General features: G+C 40.7%; 2 protein-coding genes across 2 annotated transcripts in view; both read left to right on the top strand.

Moving 5' to 3' along the window:
* efcc1 (EF-hand and coiled-coil domain containing 1) overlaps nucleotides 1-11,419 on the top strand; it is a 16,366-nt gene extending 4,947 nt beyond the window's left edge. The window contains exons 3-8 of the mRNA XM_023424821.2: nucleotides 5,971-6,119; nucleotides 6,548-6,683; nucleotides 8,173-8,329; nucleotides 9,403-9,561; nucleotides 10,109-10,178; nucleotides 10,336-11,419. Of these exons, the coding sequence (XP_023280589.1) occupies nucleotides 5,971-6,119; nucleotides 6,548-6,683; nucleotides 8,173-8,329; nucleotides 9,403-9,561; nucleotides 10,109-10,178; nucleotides 10,336-10,469 (805 nt within the window). The 3' untranslated portion in view covers nucleotides 10,470-11,419. The remainder of the gene's footprint in view (nucleotides 1-5,970; nucleotides 6,120-6,547; nucleotides 6,684-8,172; nucleotides 8,330-9,402; nucleotides 9,562-10,108; nucleotides 10,179-10,335) is intronic.
* Nucleotides 11,420-12,353: 934 nt separating this feature from the next.
* cfap57 (cilia and flagella associated protein 57) lies at nucleotides 12,354-24,105 on the top strand. Its single transcript, XM_087178886.1, has 21 exons — nucleotides 12,354-12,608; nucleotides 12,751-13,064; nucleotides 13,144-13,403; nucleotides 14,071-14,245; nucleotides 14,332-14,484; nucleotides 15,342-15,481; nucleotides 16,116-16,281; nucleotides 16,408-16,521; nucleotides 16,612-16,824; nucleotides 17,947-18,120; nucleotides 18,263-18,424; nucleotides 18,962-19,117; nucleotides 19,401-19,494; nucleotides 19,590-19,780; nucleotides 19,880-20,053; nucleotides 20,198-20,356; nucleotides 21,485-21,628; nucleotides 21,832-21,948; nucleotides 22,362-22,496; nucleotides 22,645-22,788; nucleotides 22,997-24,105. The coding sequence occupies exons 1-21, from the start codon at nucleotides 12,455-12,457 to the stop codon at nucleotides 23,168-23,170; spliced, it is 3,513 nt and encodes a 1,170-aa protein (XP_087035012.1). The 5' UTR covers nucleotides 12,354-12,454; the 3' UTR covers nucleotides 23,171-24,105.
* Nucleotides 24,106-25,373: the final 1,268 nt, after the last annotated feature.

Genomic DNA, 25,373 nt, shown 5'->3' with positions numbered 1-25,373 from the left:
GGGGGGGGGGGGAGATCTGGCACTGCTTCTGTCCTGTGGATTCCACTCAAGCACAGTGATGATACAGATGGAGACCATCCATATGCATCCATATGATGTTGAAAGCACAAGTCCACTAACCTAAAACGACCATATAGGTTGTGTATCCCTACACCTCCTGAATTAGTGCCCTCTATAGTATCAGGCATGGTGGAGTTTCATCCTCATGGTTATAATAATAGACACACGGAGTGCACCAATGGCTGCATACCGGTGGCTACATACTGGTGGCCACATACCAGATCTTAATCGCCATGGTAACAATAATAAACACATGCTTAAGCTTATGGAACAGTTACAGTTTGGTTAGCTTTCAGCACAAGAACTACTTGGTTAGTTTTTGGGTTAAAATAAGTAAGGTTAGGGGAGGTTGTGGTTACAATAATAGATAGTCATAGATGAAGGAAACACACATTGACTGTTGGTTTCAACCAGGAAGTGAACAGCGGTCTCCCATGTCAAGGTTTTGTGTTTTGTCGACCCATCCATCCACCCCGACTTCCTCCCAACATCGAATTTGATGCTCTCTATACAATTGCACCTTTCCTCTCGTCATAATTGCTATGGCCACTAGAGGTCGCTTAACAATAAAGCATAACTATGGGTCGTAATAAGCTGCTGCACAAAGAACAGTTTCCGGAAGCACTTGTAGTTTGAGCCCTAACCCAACAGGATTACCACCAACAACGATATATTGTTGATAATAATTTTTTTTTAATAATCTTGATTTTAAAGTAACACCTTTTCTAAATTTCTTGTTACTTATATGCCGACATATACACCACTACCAATATATCTACAATATTTGTCAATATATTGGCGTGGCTGATTTCTTGATATAGTTTTTGTACTGTAAAGCTACACCCAGCTGTCAATTAGCGTAGCTGAAGACCGGTAACAGTTAGCCCAGCTCATTCCAAAAGTAACAAAATCTGTCTCTAGCACCTCTACTGCTCAGAAATAAACACTTTATATTTTGTCCAGCGCAAAAACCGAAGAGTAGAAACAACAAGTTGTGATTCCATGTGTTAACTGATAATCTGCAGAGGTGCTGGTAGGCAGGCTTTTGTTACTTTTGCAAATAGCCAGCCTCTTTCCCCATTTTCAGTATTGTGCTATGCTAAGCTAAGCTAACCGACTGTTGGCAGTAACTTCATATTTACTGCTTTTAATGGCCCCAAACTACACATCTGCAGGAAGTCTCAACAAGGAATCGATCACATATTTTTCCTGAAATGTGGAACTGTTCCTGTAACATGTGATCTGCATCTTGATTTCCTTTTTTGTGTTTTTTGTTGATGTACATTTTCCTCATCTTGAAAATCCGCTTTCAACTTTCCATCAACATCCCAGCACAAGTGAGTTTAAAAAAATGTGGTCGTCAGTATGAAACTTAAGATGTGTGGGTGTTGTTGCATAACGCCTGTGATTTCTTTGGATTGTGAGTGAGAACAGCAGAGGCTGAAGTTCAGATGGGAGCCGCGCCCTCAAGAGGAGTTGATTAGCACAGGAAAGTTTTTGTGTAACTGTGATCGTGTAAAAGTGTCACTTTTTGTTGTTTCTTTAAGTTGCAGAGAGTAAAGGGGAGTTTAAATCAGTCACTGGAGCCTTTAGAGGTCTGTGGGCCAGAGAGACTAGACAATAGGAAGCACAGCAAGAGGAACAAAAAGAAATGAGGGGGAGTAAAGCATACCATCTGGAGGAAGAAGCAAACACTCAACTGTTTGTTCATGAAATGACATTCATGTTTTTCATGCCCCTCAAGAGATGAATGGTTTCATTCAACTTTTCATCTTCTTTTTGAGCCCAAAAGAAAACATATAGAGTGGAGATACAAAATCGCTCATTAAAACATTTATAGAGTCCAGGGATTTCTAGAGAGCCCGCGAAGCACATGTGTCCTAAGTGTGCAATTTTAAAACTCACTTTTTGTTTTAACGGCACGCCTGCAGACTTATTCTCTGTATGCCTCTAACCCCTGGCCCTCTGAAGGCAGGCCTCAGGGGAGGCATAATCTCCTAGCCTTTTCATGCTCCCTGCATGGTGCCTGAGAGTGAAGGGAAGAGGAGGGTCTAGTAGACCATTTATCTGCCTCCGCACAAGAGCTGCAGCATTGTGTGGAGCAGGTGCTGCCACGACATTCCTACCCTTTAAATAATGTAGAAAGGACACACTCGTGGGATGTGTGGGACCCGTGGCGTTCTGCTGCTGCTGCCTTACTGTTTTTCTTGAACAGCCTTCAAAAACTCACATTGCCAAGTGGGCTCATTTTCACGTTGAACCACGGCCCTGCTCCCCCCCTCTCTGGTTTGAAGGTATGCTGACATCAGCAGAAATACATCACACACAAAATATCTTATAAACCTATGCCACCCACCCTTGTTGGACTTCTCTCGCTGTATATTGCCCTCTACTTTTAATACCCTCGTTTGTTTGACTTTGGGGGTTTCTTTGCACTTCGCTTGCAAAGGAAAGCTGAACCACCCTCTGTAAATGTTACAGGCATTGGTTTTGGATTAAGTCTTCATCTAATGCTATACAATAATCACATCCCTGTAGCTGCTTTACTTGTATCCCAGAACCACCTCATTGTACTTGAGAGAGGACTTGATTAATAACCGTCAGCTATGTAAACATGACCCCCTCACCTGTCTCCGTCATGCTACAGGGCACCAAAAAGAAATTTAAGTTCAAGCTCAAGTTTACAGCGTCCCCTCTTTTCTAACCTATTCAGAGAAAGGAGACTGTCATTGACCGATGACACCTGAAAGAGGAAACTGCTCTTTGGGGAGTGGAGGAGGGGGAGCAGTGATGGGGGGGCAGTGTGTTGATGGAAAGTTCACCTCAGTGCCGCACTGTGATAAACACAGGGACACCCAGAGGGAGGACTCTGGGTGTCCTGGCTGTAACAACATACAGCTGGAGTACCTCCCACAAGCCAAAAGAACATCTCTAGGCTTCTGCTAATAGGGCAGAATACAGGATCCTATTAATTAGAAATGCCCTGACATAGCACAATAGAGCTCTTCATGTATAATTTTACTCGTGTGTGTGTGTGTGTGTGTGTGTGTGTGTGTGTGCCTGTAGGGATGTTGTAATAATTAGGCCTCCATTATATAGGTTCCAAAATGCTTCCACATATATTTAACTATACCACTGCAGTTTCGCTGCCAAGAATTTAAACGTCAAGCCAATTATACACTGATCTAATTATCAGATGGCTTTTCCTTCATTGTGAAGAATAGCGTCCTATGTCACACCATATAGAGGATTCAGGAAATGTTCAGGGATTCCTTGAAAGGTCTGTTTCAAGTTTAGAGCAAAATTTGTACGGCTAAATTCTGCCTTGATTGTACACCTAGCTGCTTTATGACCTAATGCAGACAATAACTGTTTCACTGTTCTTCAGCTTATGAACAGGACAAAAGACAAGCAGCACAAAATGCTAAATGTTCCTCAAGGTGTGATATTTAAAGCAGCACTAATCAGTTTATTTATTTATCTATTTATTTTTCCATTTATTTTTATGTCAGTTGTGACATATTTACATTATAAAGTCTTTATGGCTAATGTTTTAGCAGTTGAATGTCTATTTACTAGTCCAGCAAACACAGAGCAGCATTATCTTTCATTTGAAGTTGTGTATCTGTCCAGTTACTGTACATGTAAGTGCAGGATTCACTCTCCTTTTGGCTTTGTTTGGTCTCCACGGACTGCTGAAAAAATATTGGGTTTTCAGCTGCTAAACATTTGACTGTCTTCATATGCCAGGCTCCAACTGTGTCCGTTTACTGTATGGTGCTGAGCAGGTAGCATGGATTTTTTTGCTGAAAGCAGCTGCTGCAAATGTGTTTCAAGAGAGCTGTAACTTAACTGTTATCCTTCAAATGTGCCATGAAACCAAAACAAGGAGCTAAGCAAAGCTAAAAAGCTTGGAGACACATTAGCATTCATCTGAAGGTTTTTGTTCACTGGCTAATATAACTGTATTCACTCTGCTTTGCTTTGTTATGGTCTCTGCCAACTCCTTAGAGGAAATATCTAGCTAAATGGTAAACTAGCGGAGTCACTAACTTTATCTGGCTGTAATTTGGTGTTGGGCAGGCAGTTTACATTGATCAGAGCTTTTCCATTGGAAACACCTGCCTGATGCTACTGGAAACATAGTTAATGAGACTGGATCAAAACAGTTTGGTTTTGGAATGACACTGTGAAGTCTGCAGTGTATTTCACTTTCTCCCTGTCTCAGCAAAATAAGTAAATGAATTAATATTTTCATTTTGGCAGGTCAAACTCTTCCCATGCTGCTTTTGCATTTGGTACATTGGCAAGAGCTCTGATGCCTGTCTAATGAAACACTGATCAAATTTTGTCTGTTCCTTGCTGCATCCCACAATCTGACCACCATCCAGGATGTCTGTCTGGACTACTTTCAGGTGTTTCTGCTCTTCCAGTTTGAATTCCCATACTCAGCACCACCACTCAACACTTCAGTGTAGCTCATCACTGTCTAACCATGTAATGGGAAACCCTCTTTAAACAGTATAAATCTCAACCGCAGTCAAAAACAATTCAGAACTAGTTTTTGGGTGAAAGTGGGGAGGTCATTCAGTTTACTAGCCTCAAAAGTAAGGGTCTTCTTTGTCTCTCAAGACACAAAGCCATTTTTAACCTTCTATGCATGTCAAAGGCCTGAACAAGAGGCTGTGGCCTTGCTACAGTATTTGCTGGACATAGGCTGCAGCCTCTCTCCAGCCACTGTCAATTAAAGTGCAATTAGTCACACCAAGAGCCTGCATTTGAAAAAGCCCTCCACCATTCCACAGTCCGACTGTTTCCACAGCAACCAGCAAAGTTTTGTGTGTGTTCACGTCCATACACCATCCCCATGTTGGTGCAACTGCAGCTGCTGGCTCTCATGAACTAACTCAGTCTTTCCTCCACCATGGCCCCCACTAACTTAAACACGACGCTCTGATTGATTGCCTGAAATCATGCTGCAATTATTGACCTTCAGTGAGGTCAGACATTTCTCTCCAGTTTTGCACAAAGAAATCTAAAGTGGTACACAGATGCAGAGTATAATGTTGTCTTACAGCATAGTGTGCCTCGTGCCAACAGGATATAAGCATGAGGGCTCCGTGACTTTTTTTCCTTTTTTTTCAGAGTCAGGCTGTTGAAAACCTTTTTGAGATTTTCTTTTTCTTTTTTTCTTTTTTTTCTTCGGCAAGACATCATCATCTGGAAACACTTATTCTGTGATTTACGAAGGCCCCCTATCGGATTTCCCCCAACACAAAAGAGCAGACAGCAGGAGAAACCTAGAAAATTCAAACCATTACAGAATTGATCCACACGAACTGTAGTCTCATTTTTTTCGGCATAAATGTTTGAATATGTCCATGACATAAAAAACATGACATATAGACTATAAATGTTACATATCTTTTCATCTGCACATAAAAAGATGTCTAACAGAGCTTAAAAAATGTTCATGTATAAAAAAAAAAAGTTTTTGCTCCAATTTTGTACCATCCAGTGTGCGTTTACCTCACATCTTGCAAGCTAACTCTGACACAGTAATAGCGCCATTCTTCCATTGACCCACTTTACCGTAAAATGCCTTAAAGATACAATGTCTGGCTTCAATTACCCCACCCAGATTTGGCGTACAACATCACAGGCCTCTATAAAATTATCATGGCGGTTGTAGATGTGGCTTAATACATACTGCCTTGTGTTACTTGATATGTTCTCTTTGATGTTGGGAATTGGTTTGGACTGAACGTTTCTCATCTGTGCATATTTGAAGAGCAATTTTAGCCCCTTGGTCAGTGTCAGAGAAGATTCGCAGCAGCACAGACGGGGTCATGTATGTACAGAGAACCTGCAGTCAAACAGCTGTATTGAACTGACTGTGCTCCCTTTCAGGTCAGAGGTGTCAAAACTACAACTCCCAAGCAGTACCAGGGCAGAGCAGCAGCTGAGTGTTGGCAGCAGGTCGGGCCAGAGATGCTGCTTGGATTCTCAACACGACCGCTGCTCCCCAACAGGGCGTGCTGTGACGACCCCAGACAAAAGTGAGATGTCTTCTGACGTAGAATCCAGTTCTAATGTCTCTTACTGGAGAATTATCAGAAACCTTTTTAACACATAATTATGTCGGCCAAAGACACTTTCGCAGTAGCTGATGAAACGGAAAGTTAATTTCCCCCCTTCCACAATTTTGCAGCCAGTCTTAGATCTGAATAGATAAACCTATGATCATGAGCCCACTTTTCTTCTCTTACACTGCTGGCAATGATGATAATAGTGCAGAACAGAGAAGTTCAGGAGATCCTTTGTTCCCACTGCCATCAGGCTATACAATACCTCAGCCAAAGGAAGTGGACTAATTAAATTTTTATTGTTTATTTATTATATTTAATTTTATTATTATCAACAATGAGCTAATGTACACATCAATTTTGCCTAGGGGGATAAATAAAGTATCTATCTATCTATCTAGTGGAGGAGCAGCTGTTTCGTTCGGTGGAGGGCCAGGCCGCCTCTGACGAGGAGGAGGACAAATGGACCGAAGACCAACAGAGGCAGGTGGACGAGGTGAAGAGGATCTTGACCAGGCTGTCCTGCTGTGGGGAAAGGTACAGCAAGCTAGTAACACTGTTGAACACTGTTTTGTAGTGTGCCTCAATTTACTGATGTATGATAAGATAGGTAACTCTTTATATTACTAATTTGAAAAAAATGAAACATGGAACAAGATAAAAATATGTTTTAAACCTACATTAGTCATTTTTAGCCACCTGGAGTCCGAAGAAGTCCAAAACAAGCTAATGTTGCTACAGCTAACTTGTTATGTCTAATTTGTTTGAAAAAATGGCCTGAAACCGGAGATCCACTAATATTCAACACATGTAAGAGTAAAGTTAGTCCAGAGAAGGATAGAGGCATGGTGGCAGACAACGGACAATATACAATCACACTGTAATAAGGGATCAAAGTAAACATTGGGACGTACTGCTGCTTGAAGAAGCATTTGCTATTAGCAGATATAAACCTTCCTTTAACAGTGGTTTAAAATAACTGAAGTTTTTGTGATGTTGTGAGCGCTGTTTGTTCACTTGTTCACTGGTGTTTATCTGCTGCTGTTTCCTTGTCACGTCTGCCAGCTCCTGATTATGGTTTTCAAATGTTGGTAGATGTTTCATTTTCTTCACCAGCTTTCTCTGTCTGCTGTTTGGTGCTGGTCAGAAAGTGATAAGTTATTACAACAGTTGCCTTCTGCTGTTGTAAACAAGGTTGATGAAAAAGAACCACGTAGTAAATGTGCCATAAAACCAAAGCAGTATGCTACAAGAGGCTAAAAAAGCTCCATGGCGCCAAAGCATCAGGTGAAATTTCTCTGTTTGTTATTCAAAGTAACCGCTTTCACATTACACATATCTATTTGATTTACCGTTAATATAAAAAATGATAATAAAAGGAGCATTCTATTTTAATCATTAGGAGTTTTACTTTTTGTTTTTGTGTGGTCCCTGTATGCGAAGGTGTATTTGAATTTTGCACAGGTATTGTGGTGTCTGTCACCAATCATGGAAAACAGTGATACAGAGATGTGTCTACAGAAATAGAAATACATTGTTACGAAGGTAACTATGACATTAATTATTCAGCCATTAAACTGTTTCTGTAACTATTTATCCTAAGTAGATTCACAGGGGTTACAGGTTATCTACAACAGTGCTGACACATACAGACAACCACATTCACACTCGTGGTCACACCTACAATCAAATAAATGATCAAATATGGTATTTTATTGTGAAAGTTTAACCAGGAATTGGTGTTGATTCTCAATCCAATACGCACTTGAAAAACATCTGAAATGTCTAAAAGTAAAGCAACAGACTAGCGACCAGGCTGATTTGTACTAGTGTGCTAGAATTTTGCTATGTATTACAAAATTTGAATAAGAACGAAATCCACAATAAAACACTGCCAGCTCAGACTTGTGCTGAGACAGAGTAGTGAGACGAATCATTCTCTTAACATTTGTCAAAGTCTTTAATCCAACTGCTGTGGCTCTGAGCCTGATAGACTTCCTCTTTTCTCTTATGTATTCTTGACCAGGTGTGACGACAAGGCATTCAAGAAGCTAATGTCCAATTTCGGGAGTTCGAGGAGCGAGGAGAGCTGCAGCGCCGTGGTGGAGCTCCTGGAGAGGGTGACCAGGTTGCATAAGCAGCTGGAGCTTAAGGAGAGCCAGGCAGAGATAGACATGGACCAGGTACAAACCACCACAGACCTCCATCACACCAGGGTGGGCCACTGCAGTATCCTCTGCCCTGCTATGCTGGATACATTTGCACTGAGCTGTTCTCTCTGGACAGTGTTCTGCCTTGCTTTATATCATTAAGGCTTTTTATGGCTATGTGTATGGTGTTAAACTAGATTACAGAGGACTGGGGAAGGTTGTTATGAAAGTGGAGGGCTTCAAAAGCAAAACCACAGCTATTGGCATGATCTTACAGCTTCCACCTAACCAAACCACCAGCAGCGGCTGCAGAGCCTCCCACTGCATATGCATGTGTGTGTATGCTTTTGTGTGTGCGTGCGTGTGTGTGTGTGTGTGTTTGCAGCTGTTTCTCACTGAAGCTGACCACAGAAACACTCCCCCTTGTCCCGTGCGACACTGAAGAATATCATAAATTAAAGCTGTCTCGTTACAGTTGAGTAGTATTTTCACAACACAGGAAGACAGGCAGAAGGGGAACTGTGACGTAATGTGTTCCCAGAATGTCTCAGCACTCAGACAGGAAAAGTGAAAACCAAACAAAGTCCTGACTGTGAGGCTTTGTTTATGTGCAGGATGTGTGGGGTGAGACCTTTGTCCTTCAATATGCTGTGACGTAAAGGTGCGCTGCAGGGATTTCCAACATTTTTGGCAGGCAAACCTACAAAATATGGGCTGAAAAATCACTTTCTAACCCCATCATTTGACATAAATTTACACTGGATATATTTAGATTGTATCAGGATGTTTAGCAGGCCTATAGGGCCTAATATTTCCAAGAGTGACAAATCCACCTGCTCTCGCAAGTTTTAGAGGATAAGGTTGTTGGTATTATATATTTTTCTTATTTTAAACAAATCCCAAAGACCAAAACCAGCAATAACTTGATCCTGTGTGTGTGTGTGTGTGTGTGTGTGTGTGTGTGTGTGTGTGTGTGTGTGTGTGTGTGTCAGTGTCTCTGACTGATGTATGTATCATGACTATCATGAAGTATGACGCCTAGCCTTATTCCAGGCAGGAGGAGGTGACTTTCCTTTAGTTGGACTGACCTGTGTCGTGTGTTTCAGATGAAGGATTCTTTGGTCCAGGAGCTTCAGCAGAAGGCCGAGGAGACAGAGCTGCTTCAGATGGAGCTGCAAATGTTGGAGACGGAGAGGGTTCGTCTGTCACTGGTGGAGGAGAAACTTGTGGACATCCTGCAGCTCCTGCAGCAGCTCAGAGACCTGGTTAGTCACAGTTTCAGCCTAACTGCGCTATTGAGTCTTAAGAAGTCAGTTCTGATAGTACTATTGAACTGAAGGCTTTGTGATATTCAGCATGTTTTTACCATTCTCTAAAGTCCAAAAATATTGTTTTGATTTTTAACACAAGAAAAGTCTTGTGAACAGCACTTAGGCTGGAACTCAAAGTAATGAAAATCATTATGCTCCGTTGGCAGCTTAGAGAAAAATCCACCCACACTCCACTGGAGTGATTTTTCATCAGAGAGAAACACAGATTAAAAGTATTCACTAGCATTGCTCAAGGACCCACCTCCATATAGACATTAACTTATTGACACTGTGACTTCAAAAGTCCACTTTGACCTGTTGAATCAGCAAGCAGATGTCTTACCCACCAGAGAAATAATAACAGCTTGATTAACGATCTGAGAGCAAATTAATTTCACTTGAACATGTGTGAGTGCCTCTGCGGCTGTCAGAGTCAGACTGTCTGTTAAAGTGCCTGTTAATTGCCTGATAGCCATCTGAGAATAGCTCGCTCTTGTTACAGAACGTCTCGCGGAGGTCTCTCGGGAAAATCTTGCTCAGCACTTTGGAGTCTTGCAGCGACCCACAACACGGTTAGTGGAGCTCACATGCCCAATAAAATCAATGCAAGTCCTGTGAAATGTGATAATGAAAACTTACAGTTACTCAGGGCAGGGAATTAAATTAAGATCTCGCCGGGCCTTGTAACATGATTCCCACAGCGGTCACATCTGTTCTGTTTTTGAACAGGAAAAGCCCACATTCTGGAGGTGCTCAACGCTCTCTATCATGAACTGGCTGCCTGTGAGATTCTGTCGACTGGTGGACCTCTGGAGCGAACACAGAGTCAGCAGTCGCTGAATGCTCTCATCATCTCCTGCTAAACAAGACTGCCACCTGCTGGGATGCTGTTCTAACAGCCTGTCTAAAGATGCCGGAAACTTTACCAGTGGTCCAGAAACAGGCTGATTGATGTGTATAGTGTATTATATTGTAGCTTATATACTCCTCAGACCTTATCATCTATAAAGGAATATTAGTCTAGAATGTTAATTATTGTAGTGAAGGGCTTTATTACATATAAGGTAAATTCTTGCTTAAAGGTGTTTTTTCAAGAGCTTTTATTGCACTTAACTCTTTCATGATCTATACGGATTTTTTTATTTTTCCACAACAGAGTTCTGAATGTGAAAATGTTGAAATAAGCTAAACTTTAAAGGGGCATGAAGTAGTCTGTGAAATGTATCAACTTCCACTTGGAATTATAACATGCCTGATAGGGCTTAAAGGAAGCTGCATCTCATTGTATGTGCTTCATTCATCGGCATCTCATGATAAAATGTATCATAACAGGTTTACAAGGCTTTGTCAGTACAAACACATCTTCAAAGCACATTAAGAAATGCAGCCTATTTTTGACAACACACAATTAGTGTTCTTTCAAGTCTTGGGATGCTGGTTTATTTATTAACATCAGTCATGTTGGGAAATGCTACTGCACCATCAATGTACATGCCTCCAGAACATTCTGTAGATGCCCTAACACTAACCCAGTGATGCTCACATAAAACAGCAAGAACTAAAACATAAATCTATGTCCCATACAAGTGCAACCATTCTATTACATTATTAAATGCATTGTCAACGATAATCTATGGTTACTGCCTCATACCTGTTTCTCCGTATAATAAAGCAGATTCACCTTTAATTAAGTATCATTTCTGACACACGAAACTTGGTCAGCTGCATTGTCATTGCTGTCTTGAAATGTGGGCCTTAAATACTAAACCACTCACTTGTCACTGAGTCATGCCATTAAAGCCTTTGAAGTATGCATTCTGTATCATTTTGATTTATTATTATGTCTGAAAATGAACTGTCTAACTGTCACTGCTGCCAAGTCAAACAACCTGCTCCTCCTCCATGTAGCAGGCATAAAAAAAAAAAAACAACCCAGGATCCAAAATGTTAGGTAGCCTATCACACCAAGGTACCACTTTACTGAAGCAACAATAGATATCTGTTCTCCAAACATCATAACTCTACTCTGTCCACTTGTCAGTGTAGAAGTTGGCCTGTTGTTTTAGTGATCATTTTAATTGCAGACTTTCATACACTGGTAAATAAATGTGGAATTCTAACTATGTTTTACCAAGCAAAACTGAAATGTCAACTCATGTGGTGTGTCCACTCAATTACAGACCTCTTAAAATTGACAGTTTTATCAGATTATTTTTATAATCTACTGTCAAATTTTTTAAGATGATTTTGTATGTAAAATCTTGATATGCAAAGTACTACTCACAAATAAAGTAAAAAGTATACTATTTCCCATATATAAATCAGCTGTATCATATGATAGTATTTGATAATACTCAATTAATAACAACAGTTCTTGATGCACTTTACTTCTGGTCAGAACGTTTCAGCCTTTCATTAGTTGGTGTCAGTGCCATTAATGAGAGTTGCGTCGCTAGGCAACCCTTGAAATCTCGCGATCTCGAGGCGTGCCTTTAGAAAGCAATGGACACCAGAAATTAGCAGGCAAACTATTTTACAGTTTGTGGGGTCAAGGTAAACGCGGGGGGAAGTTGTTGTTTCAATGATTTTGTGAAAATAACACGTATTGAGCACCAACGACGGCAGTGAACGGTAGATTGGGAACTTTAAATGAGTTTCCAGGTTCTCGCGGGATTTCCTGGGTTGCCTAGCGACGCGACTCTAATCATACTAGCGTACCCATCCCGGAGTGTTTAGTCAGTCTCATATACTCTTTTGAATTAATCTCCGTCGGTGAAATAGTCTTTTGTGTGGAGAGTTTTGTCGTTTTTAATCATTTTTAACTTAAAAAACTGTAAACACTGTAAAAATGACAGCAGTTGCTCAGTCCCATTTCATCTTCGGTTTACGGACGGGAGTGACAAACAATTTGTGTTTCTTCGATGAGCAAACTGTCGTTTTCCCCTGTGGAAACAACTGTGTGCGCTACAACACCGTCCAAAGATGTCAGAGGTTCATTCCAGGTAGGCTGATTGATTGCTGACTGTTCCACATCATGGTGTTACACTTACTTAACATTTTGTGTAAAACAAAGTACTACTTTTAATTATTATTTTTTATTTAGTTATTTAGTTATTCACCTATTGGTATTTCTCTTTGTCTCAGGCTCAGAGAAAAGCCAGGGCATGCGTGCTTTGGCCATCAGTGCCAATCGGCGTTACCTGGCAGTGTCAGAGTGTGGTGAGAAGGCCACCATAACAGTGTTCGACCTGCAGCATGAGCAGGGCAGAAAGAGGAAAGTTCTGACTGCAGGGGATATGCTTGTTCACGAGTTTGTATACATGGCTTTCTCCCCTGATTCCAAGTACCTGATAGGGCAAACAGGTGGTCCAGAGTGGATGCTGATCTTCTGGCTTTGGGAAAAACAGAAAGTCCTGGCATCGGTGAAGACCAGTAACTCAAATAATCCTGTTACCCGGGTGAGTCATTCATACTGTGCCAGACCAGCCTACAGCTGATGTATGTGCTTAATATACCATTTTAATGATGTTTCCTCAGGTCAGTTTCAACCCTTACAACAACATGCAGCTGTGTGTGAGTGGAACTGGTGTGTTCAAGTTGTTCCGCTACTCAGAGGGATCCCTGAAACAGAGCAGCTTCCCAAAGGTGGAGGCCATCAACTTCCTGTGTCATAACTGGATGTCAGCGGAGCGGGTGATTGCTGGGACTGACACAGGCAGGCTGTTGGTGTTTGAGTCTGGAGACCTGCGAAGAGAAATCAAGACAGCTTCTAAGGCAGCACAGGAGAAGTCTGACAGGTCAGCTGCTGATAGATTGATAAACTATACTGTTCTACCAAATCCTACCAAAACACCTTACCCAACAATTAATTGATTCTACCAACAAACAGGGGTAGAATTGAGTCATTAATCTAATGACTTGCACCTCAACTTTGAAACACTAATGACTCATGACTTCTCATGGACTCTTTTGACTTGGAATGACTTATCATGTTATAAAAAAGAGAATACTGAAAACAATAATACATTTTCTTCACAGTGGATATATTTTTAATCACATTGACAGCGGACAATCATGTTGGCAGTGCCACATGGACTTGCTGTAGGGCTTCAAGCAAGACTTTACGTCACTTGTGACTTGGCAAACAATGACTATGTCCCACCTCTGCTAACAAGTGTATCTTATTCCTCTTCCCTACAAACTATTAACAACACACCACTGAACACACATGAATCAATCCCACATGCTGTACACTGTCTTGCCAATGCAAATACTCACTAGAGCACCAAATGTGTATTAATCCACTTCTCAAAATACTCCTCAACAAATGCACCATTTCCTCCTGTTTAAGTGATGTTTGTTAAAAACTATGTAGACCAGTTGTTATAGGGGGAAATTAATGAGCCTCAGATCTGTTTGTCTTTTGTGAAATTGCCATTTTTAAATGTTATTAAAACTGTACAGGCAAGCAGAGACAAGGAAGATCAAAGACACTGACATGGAGGAAGCCCCAACTGTCTCTCGCATCACAGCCATCCTGTCCTACTCCAAGGGCTTTGTGTGTTCTATGGGTCCTGGCACTGTCTGTCTTTTTGAAAAGACAGAGGAAGACAGTTACAGAAAGAGCAGGGAGATACAGGTAAAGCCTTTTGCTTACAAGCAACAGTGACACTGTAGGCTTTCTGTATGTTTCTAAGTCATCATATGTGTATGCTTTTCTGTCAGATTCCACCAGACAAATACAGTAATGAGGTGACCCGGGCTGAATGCCAGGAGATTGACACCATGTGCATCAGTCCAGCAGAGGAAACTCTGGCCATCAGTACAGACCAAGGACAGCTGTACAGCCTCAGCCTGTCCTCTGTGGACATCAACAAGGTAGTACTGCCACCTCCACCAGCATCACCACTGACTGTTCAAACCAACAATAGTGCTACATTAAAAAAAGAGATTCGAGACAACAAGATCACTGCATTGACACAGCCTGGGTGCTAACGCTGAGGGCTCTGGCAGAAAATGCAGGGTTGTCCAGAAACATTTTCCAAATTGCAATCTGATGTCATCTGAGAAGGCACTTTTTTGGCCAAAATCAAATATGTACAATTCTGCGCACATTCTTGGTAGATTTATCTTTATTGTCCATGCAACCATTAAGTGTACTCATTTATCCTTTAGAGGATAGTGGGTGCTGGAGCTGATCCTAGCCGACGTTGGGTTCTTGCTTACTTTTTAACATGAATGAGGTCATTCTGTTTACCACATGATTGTCAAGACGGAAGAGTAAAACAATTGTCATCATTCCAGAGTTGCAAAATCTTGTCATGGTGTTGTAAAAAGGTATTCTTTGTTTTGGTGTTTGATAAACCTTGAAATTCATGGATCTGTAACCCAAACCCAAAAATACCTTCTTGGATTGTTTTTCATCCATGCCAATGCAGTCCCTTGTATTTTTTTAAGCCAGTGCCATTTGCTACCAGAATCCTCACAAGGTCACTACTAACACCACTCTTACCACCTCTACCACTATACTAACTAGTCATTTAATTTTCTAATAGTCACTTGTTTCTTTCTTTCCTTATTTTATTCTTCTGTGTTTTACATGCCAGTGTTTGCCTTCATTCTCTTGCATTTCCTCTGTGGCACTTTCTTTCCCACAAGTTGTGGACATCAGGACAACATTCTCTTTATCTAGATAGTTAGCCTGTCCCTGAGATGTAAACTCTATAACCTTTTAGGAAGAACCACTACATTTTGAGTTCCTGTCCCAATCCTTCCACTCGAAGTCCATCACTGGTTTATCCATCTGCCTTCGGAAGCCCCTCGCAGCCACCAGCTCTCTGGACCACTCTGTCCGCATCTGGAATTACGAAACAAAGTAAGCCCATTCTTATTGTGTCCGGTGTTCACTTCATTTCTATAAACCTATAAATAAAGAGGGTTGCTGTATTTTACACAGCATGTTGACATTTTGTGAGACACAGAAGCATCAGTGAGGAAGGAGAAGAAGGAATAATTTTACAACTGTGTGTGGGTGATGCTCTGCTTGTAGGAAGGTGTCTTATCAAGCCCTATGTTTCTGCAGTGTACACCAGTTAAATTTAAGACTTTTCAAGGCATTTTTAATATAAAAAATACAATAGAATACAACAGATACATAGAATACAATTCAGTAGCTTTTTCAAGGTCAAGGAAACCATCAATTAAGGTCTACATATTCCGTGAATTTATTCACATCATTTATTCACTTCCCATATAAGAAGCAGAAAATTGTTGAATGAATTAATGAATTAAAATATAAATAGATAAATATTTTGTTAACTTAAGTTTTTGCTAAAATCGACTCTTTCTCCTGACAAAAGTAAACTAATGTTACTGTTTATGACAGGTGAGCAAATATATTCATTTCAACACTTTTGTAAATTAACTTAAGTGTTTTTTCAGACTTTTCAAGACCCTGTATATGTATGTAAGACATGCTACTGTTTTTCTCCTTTGCTGTGACTTGTCAGAGTGTTGGAGCTGTACAAGGAATTCCAGGAAGAGGCATACAGTGTGGCTCTGCACCCCACTGGCCTCTTCATCCTCGTGGGCTTTTCAGACAAACTCAGGCTGATGAACCTGGTTATCGATGACATTCGCTTCTTCAAGGAGTTCACTGTGCGGGGCTGCAGAGAGGTAGGGAATATGTGTGTGTGTGCTGATTGTGTGTTCACTCAGTAAATCTGAATTGCTGATAGTGCAGCTATATGATGCACTCTTTAGCTCTGACTGTCTCTTTCACCTCCTTCCTCCACACCCTAGTGTGCTTTCAGCCACGGTGGCCACTTGTTTGCGGCTGTCAATGGAAATGTCATTCACATCTACTCTGTCACCTCTTTTGAGAACATCCTCAATCTGAAGGGCCACAATGGAAAGGTGAGTCAGACATAAGAATGTATTCCACAGCAGACCAGTGGTCATATTTGTCATTAACTGGACAGCTTCTTCTCTTTTTTTTTTTGGCAGATCCGTGCCATTGAATGGAGCCTGGATGACAGCCGGCTGGTGTCATGCGGGATGGATGGTGCAGTGTACGAGTGGAACACACAGACTGGCAAGCGTGAGTCAGAGAGCGTCCTCAAGTCCTGTAGCTACACAGGTGTGGCCTTTTCTTCAGACTGCAAGACCATCCTGGCTGTGGGAACTGATCTCACACTGAAGGAGATCCAAGATTGTCAGGTCAGTAGGAACAACACACCACTGGATCTCTTATATTGAGGTTCCATAAATTATATTGAGTGGAACAGCGCAATGAGCTTAATATAATGTTCATGTACAGGGGCAAGAAAAGTAAGTGAACCCTTCAAATTACCTCCATTTATGTATTAATATATGAACAAACACAATATATTTTATCTAATAACATCCAAATCAATGTATTGTTCTTGTCCAAATTGATCACATCATTCAAACATTGACAGTTTAGGCTGGAAAAAGTATGTGAACCCCTCAGCTAATGGCAGTAACAGAAAAGCTAACTGTAGCCAGGATTTAAAGTTGTTGTGGGCTGTGAGAAATATTGAGCTGAAAGATGAAAATCCTCTGTAGTGTTGAGGAAAACCACAGAGTTGGGTGGTAATTCACCTTAAACATTACACATAATCATTAGCTCCATTGTTAATACAAAAAAGTTAATAAGAGCAGCTTTAACAAGTTTGAAAACAAAAACAAACATATTTCTCAACATAATATTATTTTTTGACATTTAATTTAGCTTTTCCATGAAAAAGACAGGTTAGTTTTACCTCTTCAACAGAGTGAGAAAGTAAAAATCAGTTTGCTTGAAGTGTGTACTCAGCTAAAGGTATGTAACATGTGACAAGAGGTCATGAGTTGACCCTGCTTGTTTTAAAGAGCCAAAAAGGTTTGGGAACCAGTGGTACAGGCTGAATCACTGGCGGCTTAAATGAGTGTCAGACCTTTACGTTTTTCTGTTTGACTATAAACAATTCATACTCTTTTTATCGTTTGCCAAAAAATCTGCAACATCACATATTAAAATGCAAATAATGCAGTTCAGATTATTTATCTGTAAAAATGTATCCACTGCTATAACACAAAAAGGAATAAGGAATTTATTGCATCACTATTCCAGTTAAGTTGAATAGTTTTCAGATATATAAAGGCCAGAGCCTTCTTCAAATCTGCATGAATAATATATACTAAACTGTAAATATGTAATGTGTTCTATTTGTAATTTAAGAAAAATAATAATAATAAAAAAAAGCTGAATTCATTATTTTTATCATCAGTGTGCAGGATTGTATTTTCTATTGTAAATCTCAGTCACATGCTCCACAGGTGCTTAGGGAGGTTCCTGCTGATGAGGTAGCTCACACTGCTATCGCAGTGTCTCACTCTGGTAGAGTTGTCTTCACTGGGACATACAGTGGAACCATCAGGGCCATTAAATACCCACTACCCATCCAGAAGGACTGGATCATGTACCAGGCGCACTGTTGCCCAGTTACCAAGGTGGGTCTCAATGTTGTTGAACACTGTGTACAGAAGTATTTTATTTGAATATTGGACTATTTTGAGAACCAGAAATGATCTGTCATGTGAACCATTATATAACTAAGAGAAAATTCCACTGTCTAACCTTGTACATCCTCAGATGGTGATCACATATGATGATCAGTTCCTGCTGACAGTGTCTGAGGACGGTTGTATGTCGATGTGGAGGATCATTGATAAGGAGGGCCGAGGACTGAAGAGTAACAGGCAGATCATCCACACTGAAGAGATTCTTGTCACCAAGTCAGACCTGGAGGAGAGGGTCTGTGTGTTTGCATTAGGCCATTTTACTTGCAATAGATTCTCCGCATTTGGTCTAGAACAGAACATAATGTGATATATATATATGTATATATATATATATATATATATATATATATATATATATACTATTCTTGATGGATGATACCATGACAGCCCATAGCTATGGCTACAGTCCCTGAAAGTACTGTTTGTTTCTCTAGTCAGCATCCAAATAATTGCTATTTGTCAGTAAGATAATATGTTAGCACCATTTTATCATTTTAAACACAGCATTTTTATTTTGTTAGGGGGACACCATTTTTCCCAGGTTACTGTTTTAAAACTGAAAGTTTGTGCCACCGATGGAAAATTTGTTGTGTATTTGTTTCTGTATTGTACAGACAAAAATGTGTAAATAGAGTTTCACCTCATGCTTGCCTCAGAGCTTGATAGGTAACATAGAAGTAGACAATAAATGCAGAGTAGTTGGTCCGTACCATACAGGGACATCCGACATAATCATCCGGTTCTACGTTCCTGTCTGTCTGTGTTGCAGACGCAGAACATGTTGGAGCTGAAGATGCGTCTGGAGGAGCTGCACATGGAGAACGAGTACCAGCTCCGCCTGAAGGACATGAACTACAACGAGAAGATGAAGGAGATTTCTGACAAGTTTACCCAGCAAATAGAATCTCTGCAAACTACACAACAGGTCCGCTGGCCACAAACCTACCAGCTCTCCAAACATACCTCATAATGCATAATTTATTTTTTACAGTTCAAGGTCAGCTTCTCTACCAGAAACCACCATTTCCTGTATTTAAGTACTATGACTTCTTGTATTAACATTACCTAATTTCTTCATAATGGAATAAAAAAAAGAAATATATTTGCCTGCCTCTATTGAGTCAGCACAGTTGTTGCTTTTGCTTTTGTAATGACTTGTATAAGTTAAGGTCTTTATTGTGTGTTCATTATATGTACTGTTCCTATAGACCATGAAGACAGAGATGGAAAAGCAGGAGCGTGAGCACCAGGACAGTTCTGCAGAGGTCACTCTCAAACATTCCAAAGAACTGAAGGATTTAGGTAAGAGGAAGACTGGATCAGTGTCAGCACAATGCAGAGACAGTGCATCTTTCTTTCTACAATGATCAGTCTGTCTATCTATTTATGATACACAGAGTTCTCATACAGCCAGAAGCTGATTGTGGAGCTTGAGAGGTACCAGGATCTTCAGTATAAATATCAAAAAATGCAGGAGGACTATGAGAAGCGGCTGAAGTCTGCAGAGGAGAGCAAAATCCAAGCCCTGGAGGAGCTGACACAGAACTCTGAGGCCAAGCTGCAGGAGAAGACTCAGCTCCTGGCTCAGGTCAGTCAGCGAGAGCAGGAGGAGGAGGTGGCAGAGCTTTGGGTGGGGGATGAATTTGGAGGGGCACTTTGATTTTGTCATGCTTTTATTTTGACACAGTGTCAGGAGGACGCACAGCAGCAGACCCGTGAGTTTAAAGAATTCATAAGGCAGGTAGAGGAGGATGAGGAGAGGAAGATCCATGACATCCAAATCAAGTATGAGAAGAAACTAAAGACAGAAAAGGAGACCAACATAAGTCTGAAGGGAGAGACTGGTATCATGGCACAGAAGGTGGGAAAACTTCCTTTTATCAACAGGGTTTTACTTTTAATTGAGTCTGTCAGTGCATGGATTCCGTGGCTTCTTATTGCATCTACAGAGTAAAAAAATGAATCATCTTTCCTCGTCTTTTCACCCTGTTTGTGTCTCACTCAGTTTTCCAGTCTTCAGAGGCAGATCGATGACAGGTGCTCAGACATTAACCAGCTGAAGCAGGAGCGGCAGAGGCTGCTGGGATTGATCCGCTCCCTGGAGAGTGACATCGAGGACCTGAAGAGGCAGATCGCCGGACATGAGAAGACCAACCAGGACAAGGTGGCTGTGATCAGAGCTTCATCGTTTTTTATTACCAATTTTATTATTAGATTAGCAAATTTTGGTACAGACCCACGCCTTTTCTTTTTGTCTATATCCAAAATGTTTTACTTTAAAAAGAGTGTTTTGAACATTGAGCCTTTGACATGGGGACATAGTGAGATTTTCTACTGAGAAAATTAGTGGGGTCATTACTCTGCTAATGTGTGCAGACCTATAGCTTCTTACTGGATATACTGTATACCCAGTTTACCATTCATGGCTTTCTATATAAGAGTTTGAACCTCAAATGTGAATGCACAGGTTCATTGTAATCATAAAATTAAATTAAAGAGGAAATATGTATTTCCTGTTGCCCCCGAGCAAGTGGCTGGGTTCTTTGTGAAACTTTGTAAAACTTTGTGAATAGTTCTTTTCCTGAATTGAGATACTTGTTTGTGTTGAAGGGAACCGGGCTACAGTGTACTGTTACTCTGAACTGATTACATCACATGTAGACTACAGCTTGTTAGAGACACTAGGAACAGGCGTGCTGCTTCTTGTGTTTTTGTGTTTTTAGAGAGTGTATCAAGGTTTTTGTGTCTCATTTTATTTTTAGCTTCGAGTAAAATTGCCAACTCGTGTTAGGTTGAGTCCTGTTTTTGTTGTATTTTGTTTTTGATTTAAGCAGCATCCGCTTGCCCTGTTCCCGTCCTGAGTTATTCTCACCCTTTGATTATCTTTGTTGTCTGCTTACTACCTAATGAATTTTGCTTAACCAATTCCCACAGGTCATGTTGCTTGCGAGCTGGGTTGTAACGTCTAGTATGGGTCGAGCTCTAGAACCCCAGGATACATTTCCCATAATGTAACCTAAAACCTGTCTTCACTAGGTCATTTCTGCCTGTCTTTCAAACTCCATGCCCACTGTTTGTAACCATACTTATAGTCCATACAATATAGTCACCAAGCACCAGGCCATGATAGTCATCAGATTTCTTTTTCAGAAAGTTCCTCCAGAGAAACAGATGACATTTTACAGCTGTGTGGTCCTCAGCAGGATGAGTGAACTGAACTTGATGTAGGAAAATTGTGTCCTTCTGTCGTGTCTTCCACTAACAATCCTTCCACACTCTCATGCTCGTGCAGGATAAAACCATCTGCGGCTTGAAGAAGAAGAACCAGGAACTGGAGAAGTTGAAGTTTGTATTTGAATTTCAGTTGGAGGAGTTGAAGACGCAGACTGAGCCTCAACAAGACGACATCAGTAAGAAGAATGAGAGGATCCATCAGGTCTGTCTGTGTGTGTGTGTGTGTGTGTGTGTGTGTGTGTGGTGGTGGGGGTGGTGGGGTGCCTTCGTCTGAAAGCTAAGAGCCCCAGCACTCTATAGATGGTACTCCAGCGTCATCTCAGAAAACTGATACGTGAAGTAGCAAATGAACATTGAATGTAAAACGTCTGTGCAGTGCTGACAGTGATGTGCTGTCTCTGACAGCTGGAGGAGGAGCTGGTGCAAACTGACAAGAGCAACACTCAGCTGAAGCTCACTGTCTCTGACCTGAGGCTCAAACTGAGGACCAGAGATAAAGAGATACACAAGGAGATGCAGAAGGTCAGCACATACCCAACACTTACCTTCTGCACTGCAGCCAATTCACATGATGACTATATGCTAACTTTTCACTTTTAATACACTTTGATGAGCTTACTTTTTTTTTTTATATTGTCGACTGTTGCTTTCGTCTGCTGTCATAGAGCTGAAAGGCAGATGTGTGGCAGATGTTCACTTTGAGCTGTATTAGTTTGAACGCTTTTACATTAAAAAGGTTCACATTTTTCAAGTCTATCTTTAAAGAATACTGGCATGCCCATGTGCACATTGAAAGAGTCAGTTGACTGCTGCAGTTGTTCCTCCTGTGCATACTAACAACAAAGTTACAGTATTTTAAGATGAACATCTATTTAACGTCATTTTATTTTGAAAATGAAACATAAGAACAGAGTTAACAGAGTTTCTGTGGCCAGGTGAGCGATCTGGAGACACATCTTCAGCGGTTCAAGTCAGATCTCCATAACTGTGTTGGCTTCATGCAAGAGCCAAAGAAACTGAAGGACAGCATAAAGATGATCTATGCCCGCTATGTATCACAGACCGATGGGGTGAGTGGTTCATACAGCAAATCCATTGAGAGCTAGGTGCAGGCTGTCATTCCTAGTGGAGTAATTCTTATTTGTAGTATGCTCTACAGTCTTATATACACTGAAGAAATGCAGAGAATACGCAAACCATGAGTGTGCTGTTTCCAAGGTGGAGAAAAGCGGCGTAGAAGAAGATGTTCTGAGGGCATTCTGTCGCCAGCGTGAACACCTGGAGAAAACTGTTAATAGTCTGAAGACGAGACTGGCCAAATCCACTGAGGAACATGAGAAAGTCTATCTCAAGATCATGAAGGTAAATAATAACACTGACTGTAAATCTGATCTGATCCCTCTAGTCAAAGATTCACTTCTTTGTTTTCATAAAACAAACAGAAAGAATCTCCATGTGAAACGCGTAAATAGTTTCTAAACTCTCTACATGGTAAAGCTCATGAAGCATTGTTTATGTGGTGCAGATCTGAGTAATGTTCTAACTAACCGAGTGATTGTCGTCTCTGCAGGACAATGTAACTCTGATTACTGAAATCAATGAACTGCGAAAGGAGCTGCGTTTGGTGAGGACTCAGGTTAAGGATTACAAAGCTCAGCTGGCCATATACAAGAAATCCAACAAGTCCCGTCCCAACTCAGAGGAAGGACCCAAGAAGGAGCCCGAATATAAAGACGTCAATTAATTGACGTCTTTATAGGAGCCGCACAGGGACACATACTGAGAAGTTCCAAGTCTTTGGGATGAACGGCAACGTTTTTAACTACACAAAAGATTGAAATTTAGACAAGAGCATAGAAGCAAGCTTATTTTGTTAATTAGAAGAATACCAATTTGTTTTAGCACTTTCTGGAATGGAAATTTGGAAAGTTTTCTCAAAAAAACAGACAAAAACAACTCATCATTTTAACCTGATTTACTTTGAAGACAAGCTGGAATAAAACGAAAAGTTTGAGTGGTGAAGATATTCGTATTAAAACCAATGTTCTCCCCACACACCTGACACGAGCTCCATCAGCAGCTTCTCCTCAGCAGTGTGTTTGGTTGGTATGCACAGACATTTCACTGCACTCAGGAAGTCACATGACTGGATGCTTTGTTTGTCATGCTTGTTTTTCTTATCGATATGAAAGATAAGATTTTTAACTTCTTCCTTTGATGGGAATGAAGCCCTCTCATCAAGAACTGATGTAGGTGTAGTGGTCACAGCCAACCTGAAAATTGTATGTTATTATTTCTGAATATAGGAGGAGAGCCAAGTGGGGAACCATAAAAAATAATAAATTTGTGAAAGAATAAGAAAATAAATGTGGAAATATAAAGAGGAATATATAAAAGAATTTAAAAAATGCTTTTACCTGTCCATCAACTGGCTTTGGGCGGGCTTTCCTGCCCAGGCTGAGTAGTCACTTCCTGCATGAATCCAGCTTTGGCGGGAGCTTTTTCGTACGAGCAACAGGAAGTATACATAGACTGCACATGCACTGTGTGCACAGCTTTCCTTTTCCCAACTCCGATTCAAACTGCCACCACAGTCAGGCCGGGGACACACTGCCTGCCTTGTGTGTGTGTGTGGCTGTGGAACATCTTGGTTTGCATTTCAGTGCCCATGTTAACAGGTCAGAGCGGCCATACTGCCTGAGACGTACACCTTGTGGCTGCAGCGCTTCATCTAGAGATGTGGAGTTCCCAGCCAAATAAACAAAGAAAGCATTTGTTGATGTCATATTGACATCATACCAGCAACATTACATAAAAGTGACACTTTCCTTCCCTTGTAGTTTTGATGTTTGAGCTGAGCTGTACCTGAACATGTCACAGACATGACAAAAAAAAAAAAAAACACTTTAGCAAGGGGAGACAATGGAGGCCACATGTACTATATAATAGCAGAAGGCCAATGTAAGCTGTAGTTATGTCAATAATTTAACAGGTGAAGGGCAGTTTTTCTCTCTTTTTCTGTGTGTGTGTCTTGCTCTGAACGAGGGTAAACAAAAGGCAAACACTGCGTCTACTTCCTGTTGTTCACACTAAACGCTCCCATCAACGCTGAATTCATGTGTGCAAGAATGGACTACTCAGGAGAGCCGGCCCAAAGCCAGTTGATTGGCAGCTTGGCTCTCAAGGAATAGCAAAAACAATAGGTAAGAGCATTTCATTCTTTTATATATTTCTATATTTCATTTATTATTATATAATTTATTATTTATATGTTTATCATTTATTCATTCTTTTTACGGCACTCCTATGACTCCATACACAGACTCGGTGAAGGGGCAGAGACATGATTCAAAATTTTCCAACTTTTTTTTAATTGAATTATTCAAATAAAAACCTGGAAGACGTCACTGAAAAAGAGACACAGTTGGAAATTAAGAGTGGAAACCAGAAAGAGATATAAAAGAATCTTTATTACAAAAACTACGACCACTGCAATAATATTGAAATATTTTACAATTAGAAGTTTTAATATATATTTATGTACATCCAATTTTCAAAACAAACCAAAACTAAACCTAAGTGCATTGAGGCTGGTGAATGCAGCATAGCTCGATAGAATGACATCACCTCACTCACCTATATCCATGGATTGCTGCTTTTATCATATTTTTTCAACTGTTTTGTTGCATCAGTCAGTGAGAACTGTTTGTTTCTTTTGAACTACAGATGAGTGGGGATGTATCGACCTGAGTGAAACACTGGGGTGTTCCCTCAGATGCCTCCAAAGTTCGCAGATAACTTTGCTTTGAGAAATATCTGACTGGTTCAGCCTTTTCTCGCACTAGCTCTTCTTCTGCCGTGCTGCCAGCTCAATTCAATCTAACTCTAGTTCAATTACTTTTTCAAATGAGAGACCCTATGATCATCTTATCCTGTTTGGTTTGTGA

This window comes from Seriola lalandi, unplaced genomic scaffold (assembly GCF_002814215.2).
Source record: "Seriola lalandi dorsalis isolate HSWRI2012SDOR001 ecotype SW California unplaced genomic scaffold, Sedor1 jcf7180002054748, whole genome shotgun sequence".
Classification (NCBI taxonomy): Eukaryota; Metazoa; Chordata; class Actinopteri; order Carangiformes; family Carangidae; genus Seriola; species Seriola lalandi.
The sequence above is the reverse complement of the archived record's forward strand: the minus strand, read 5'-3'. Positions and strand labels throughout refer to the sequence as shown.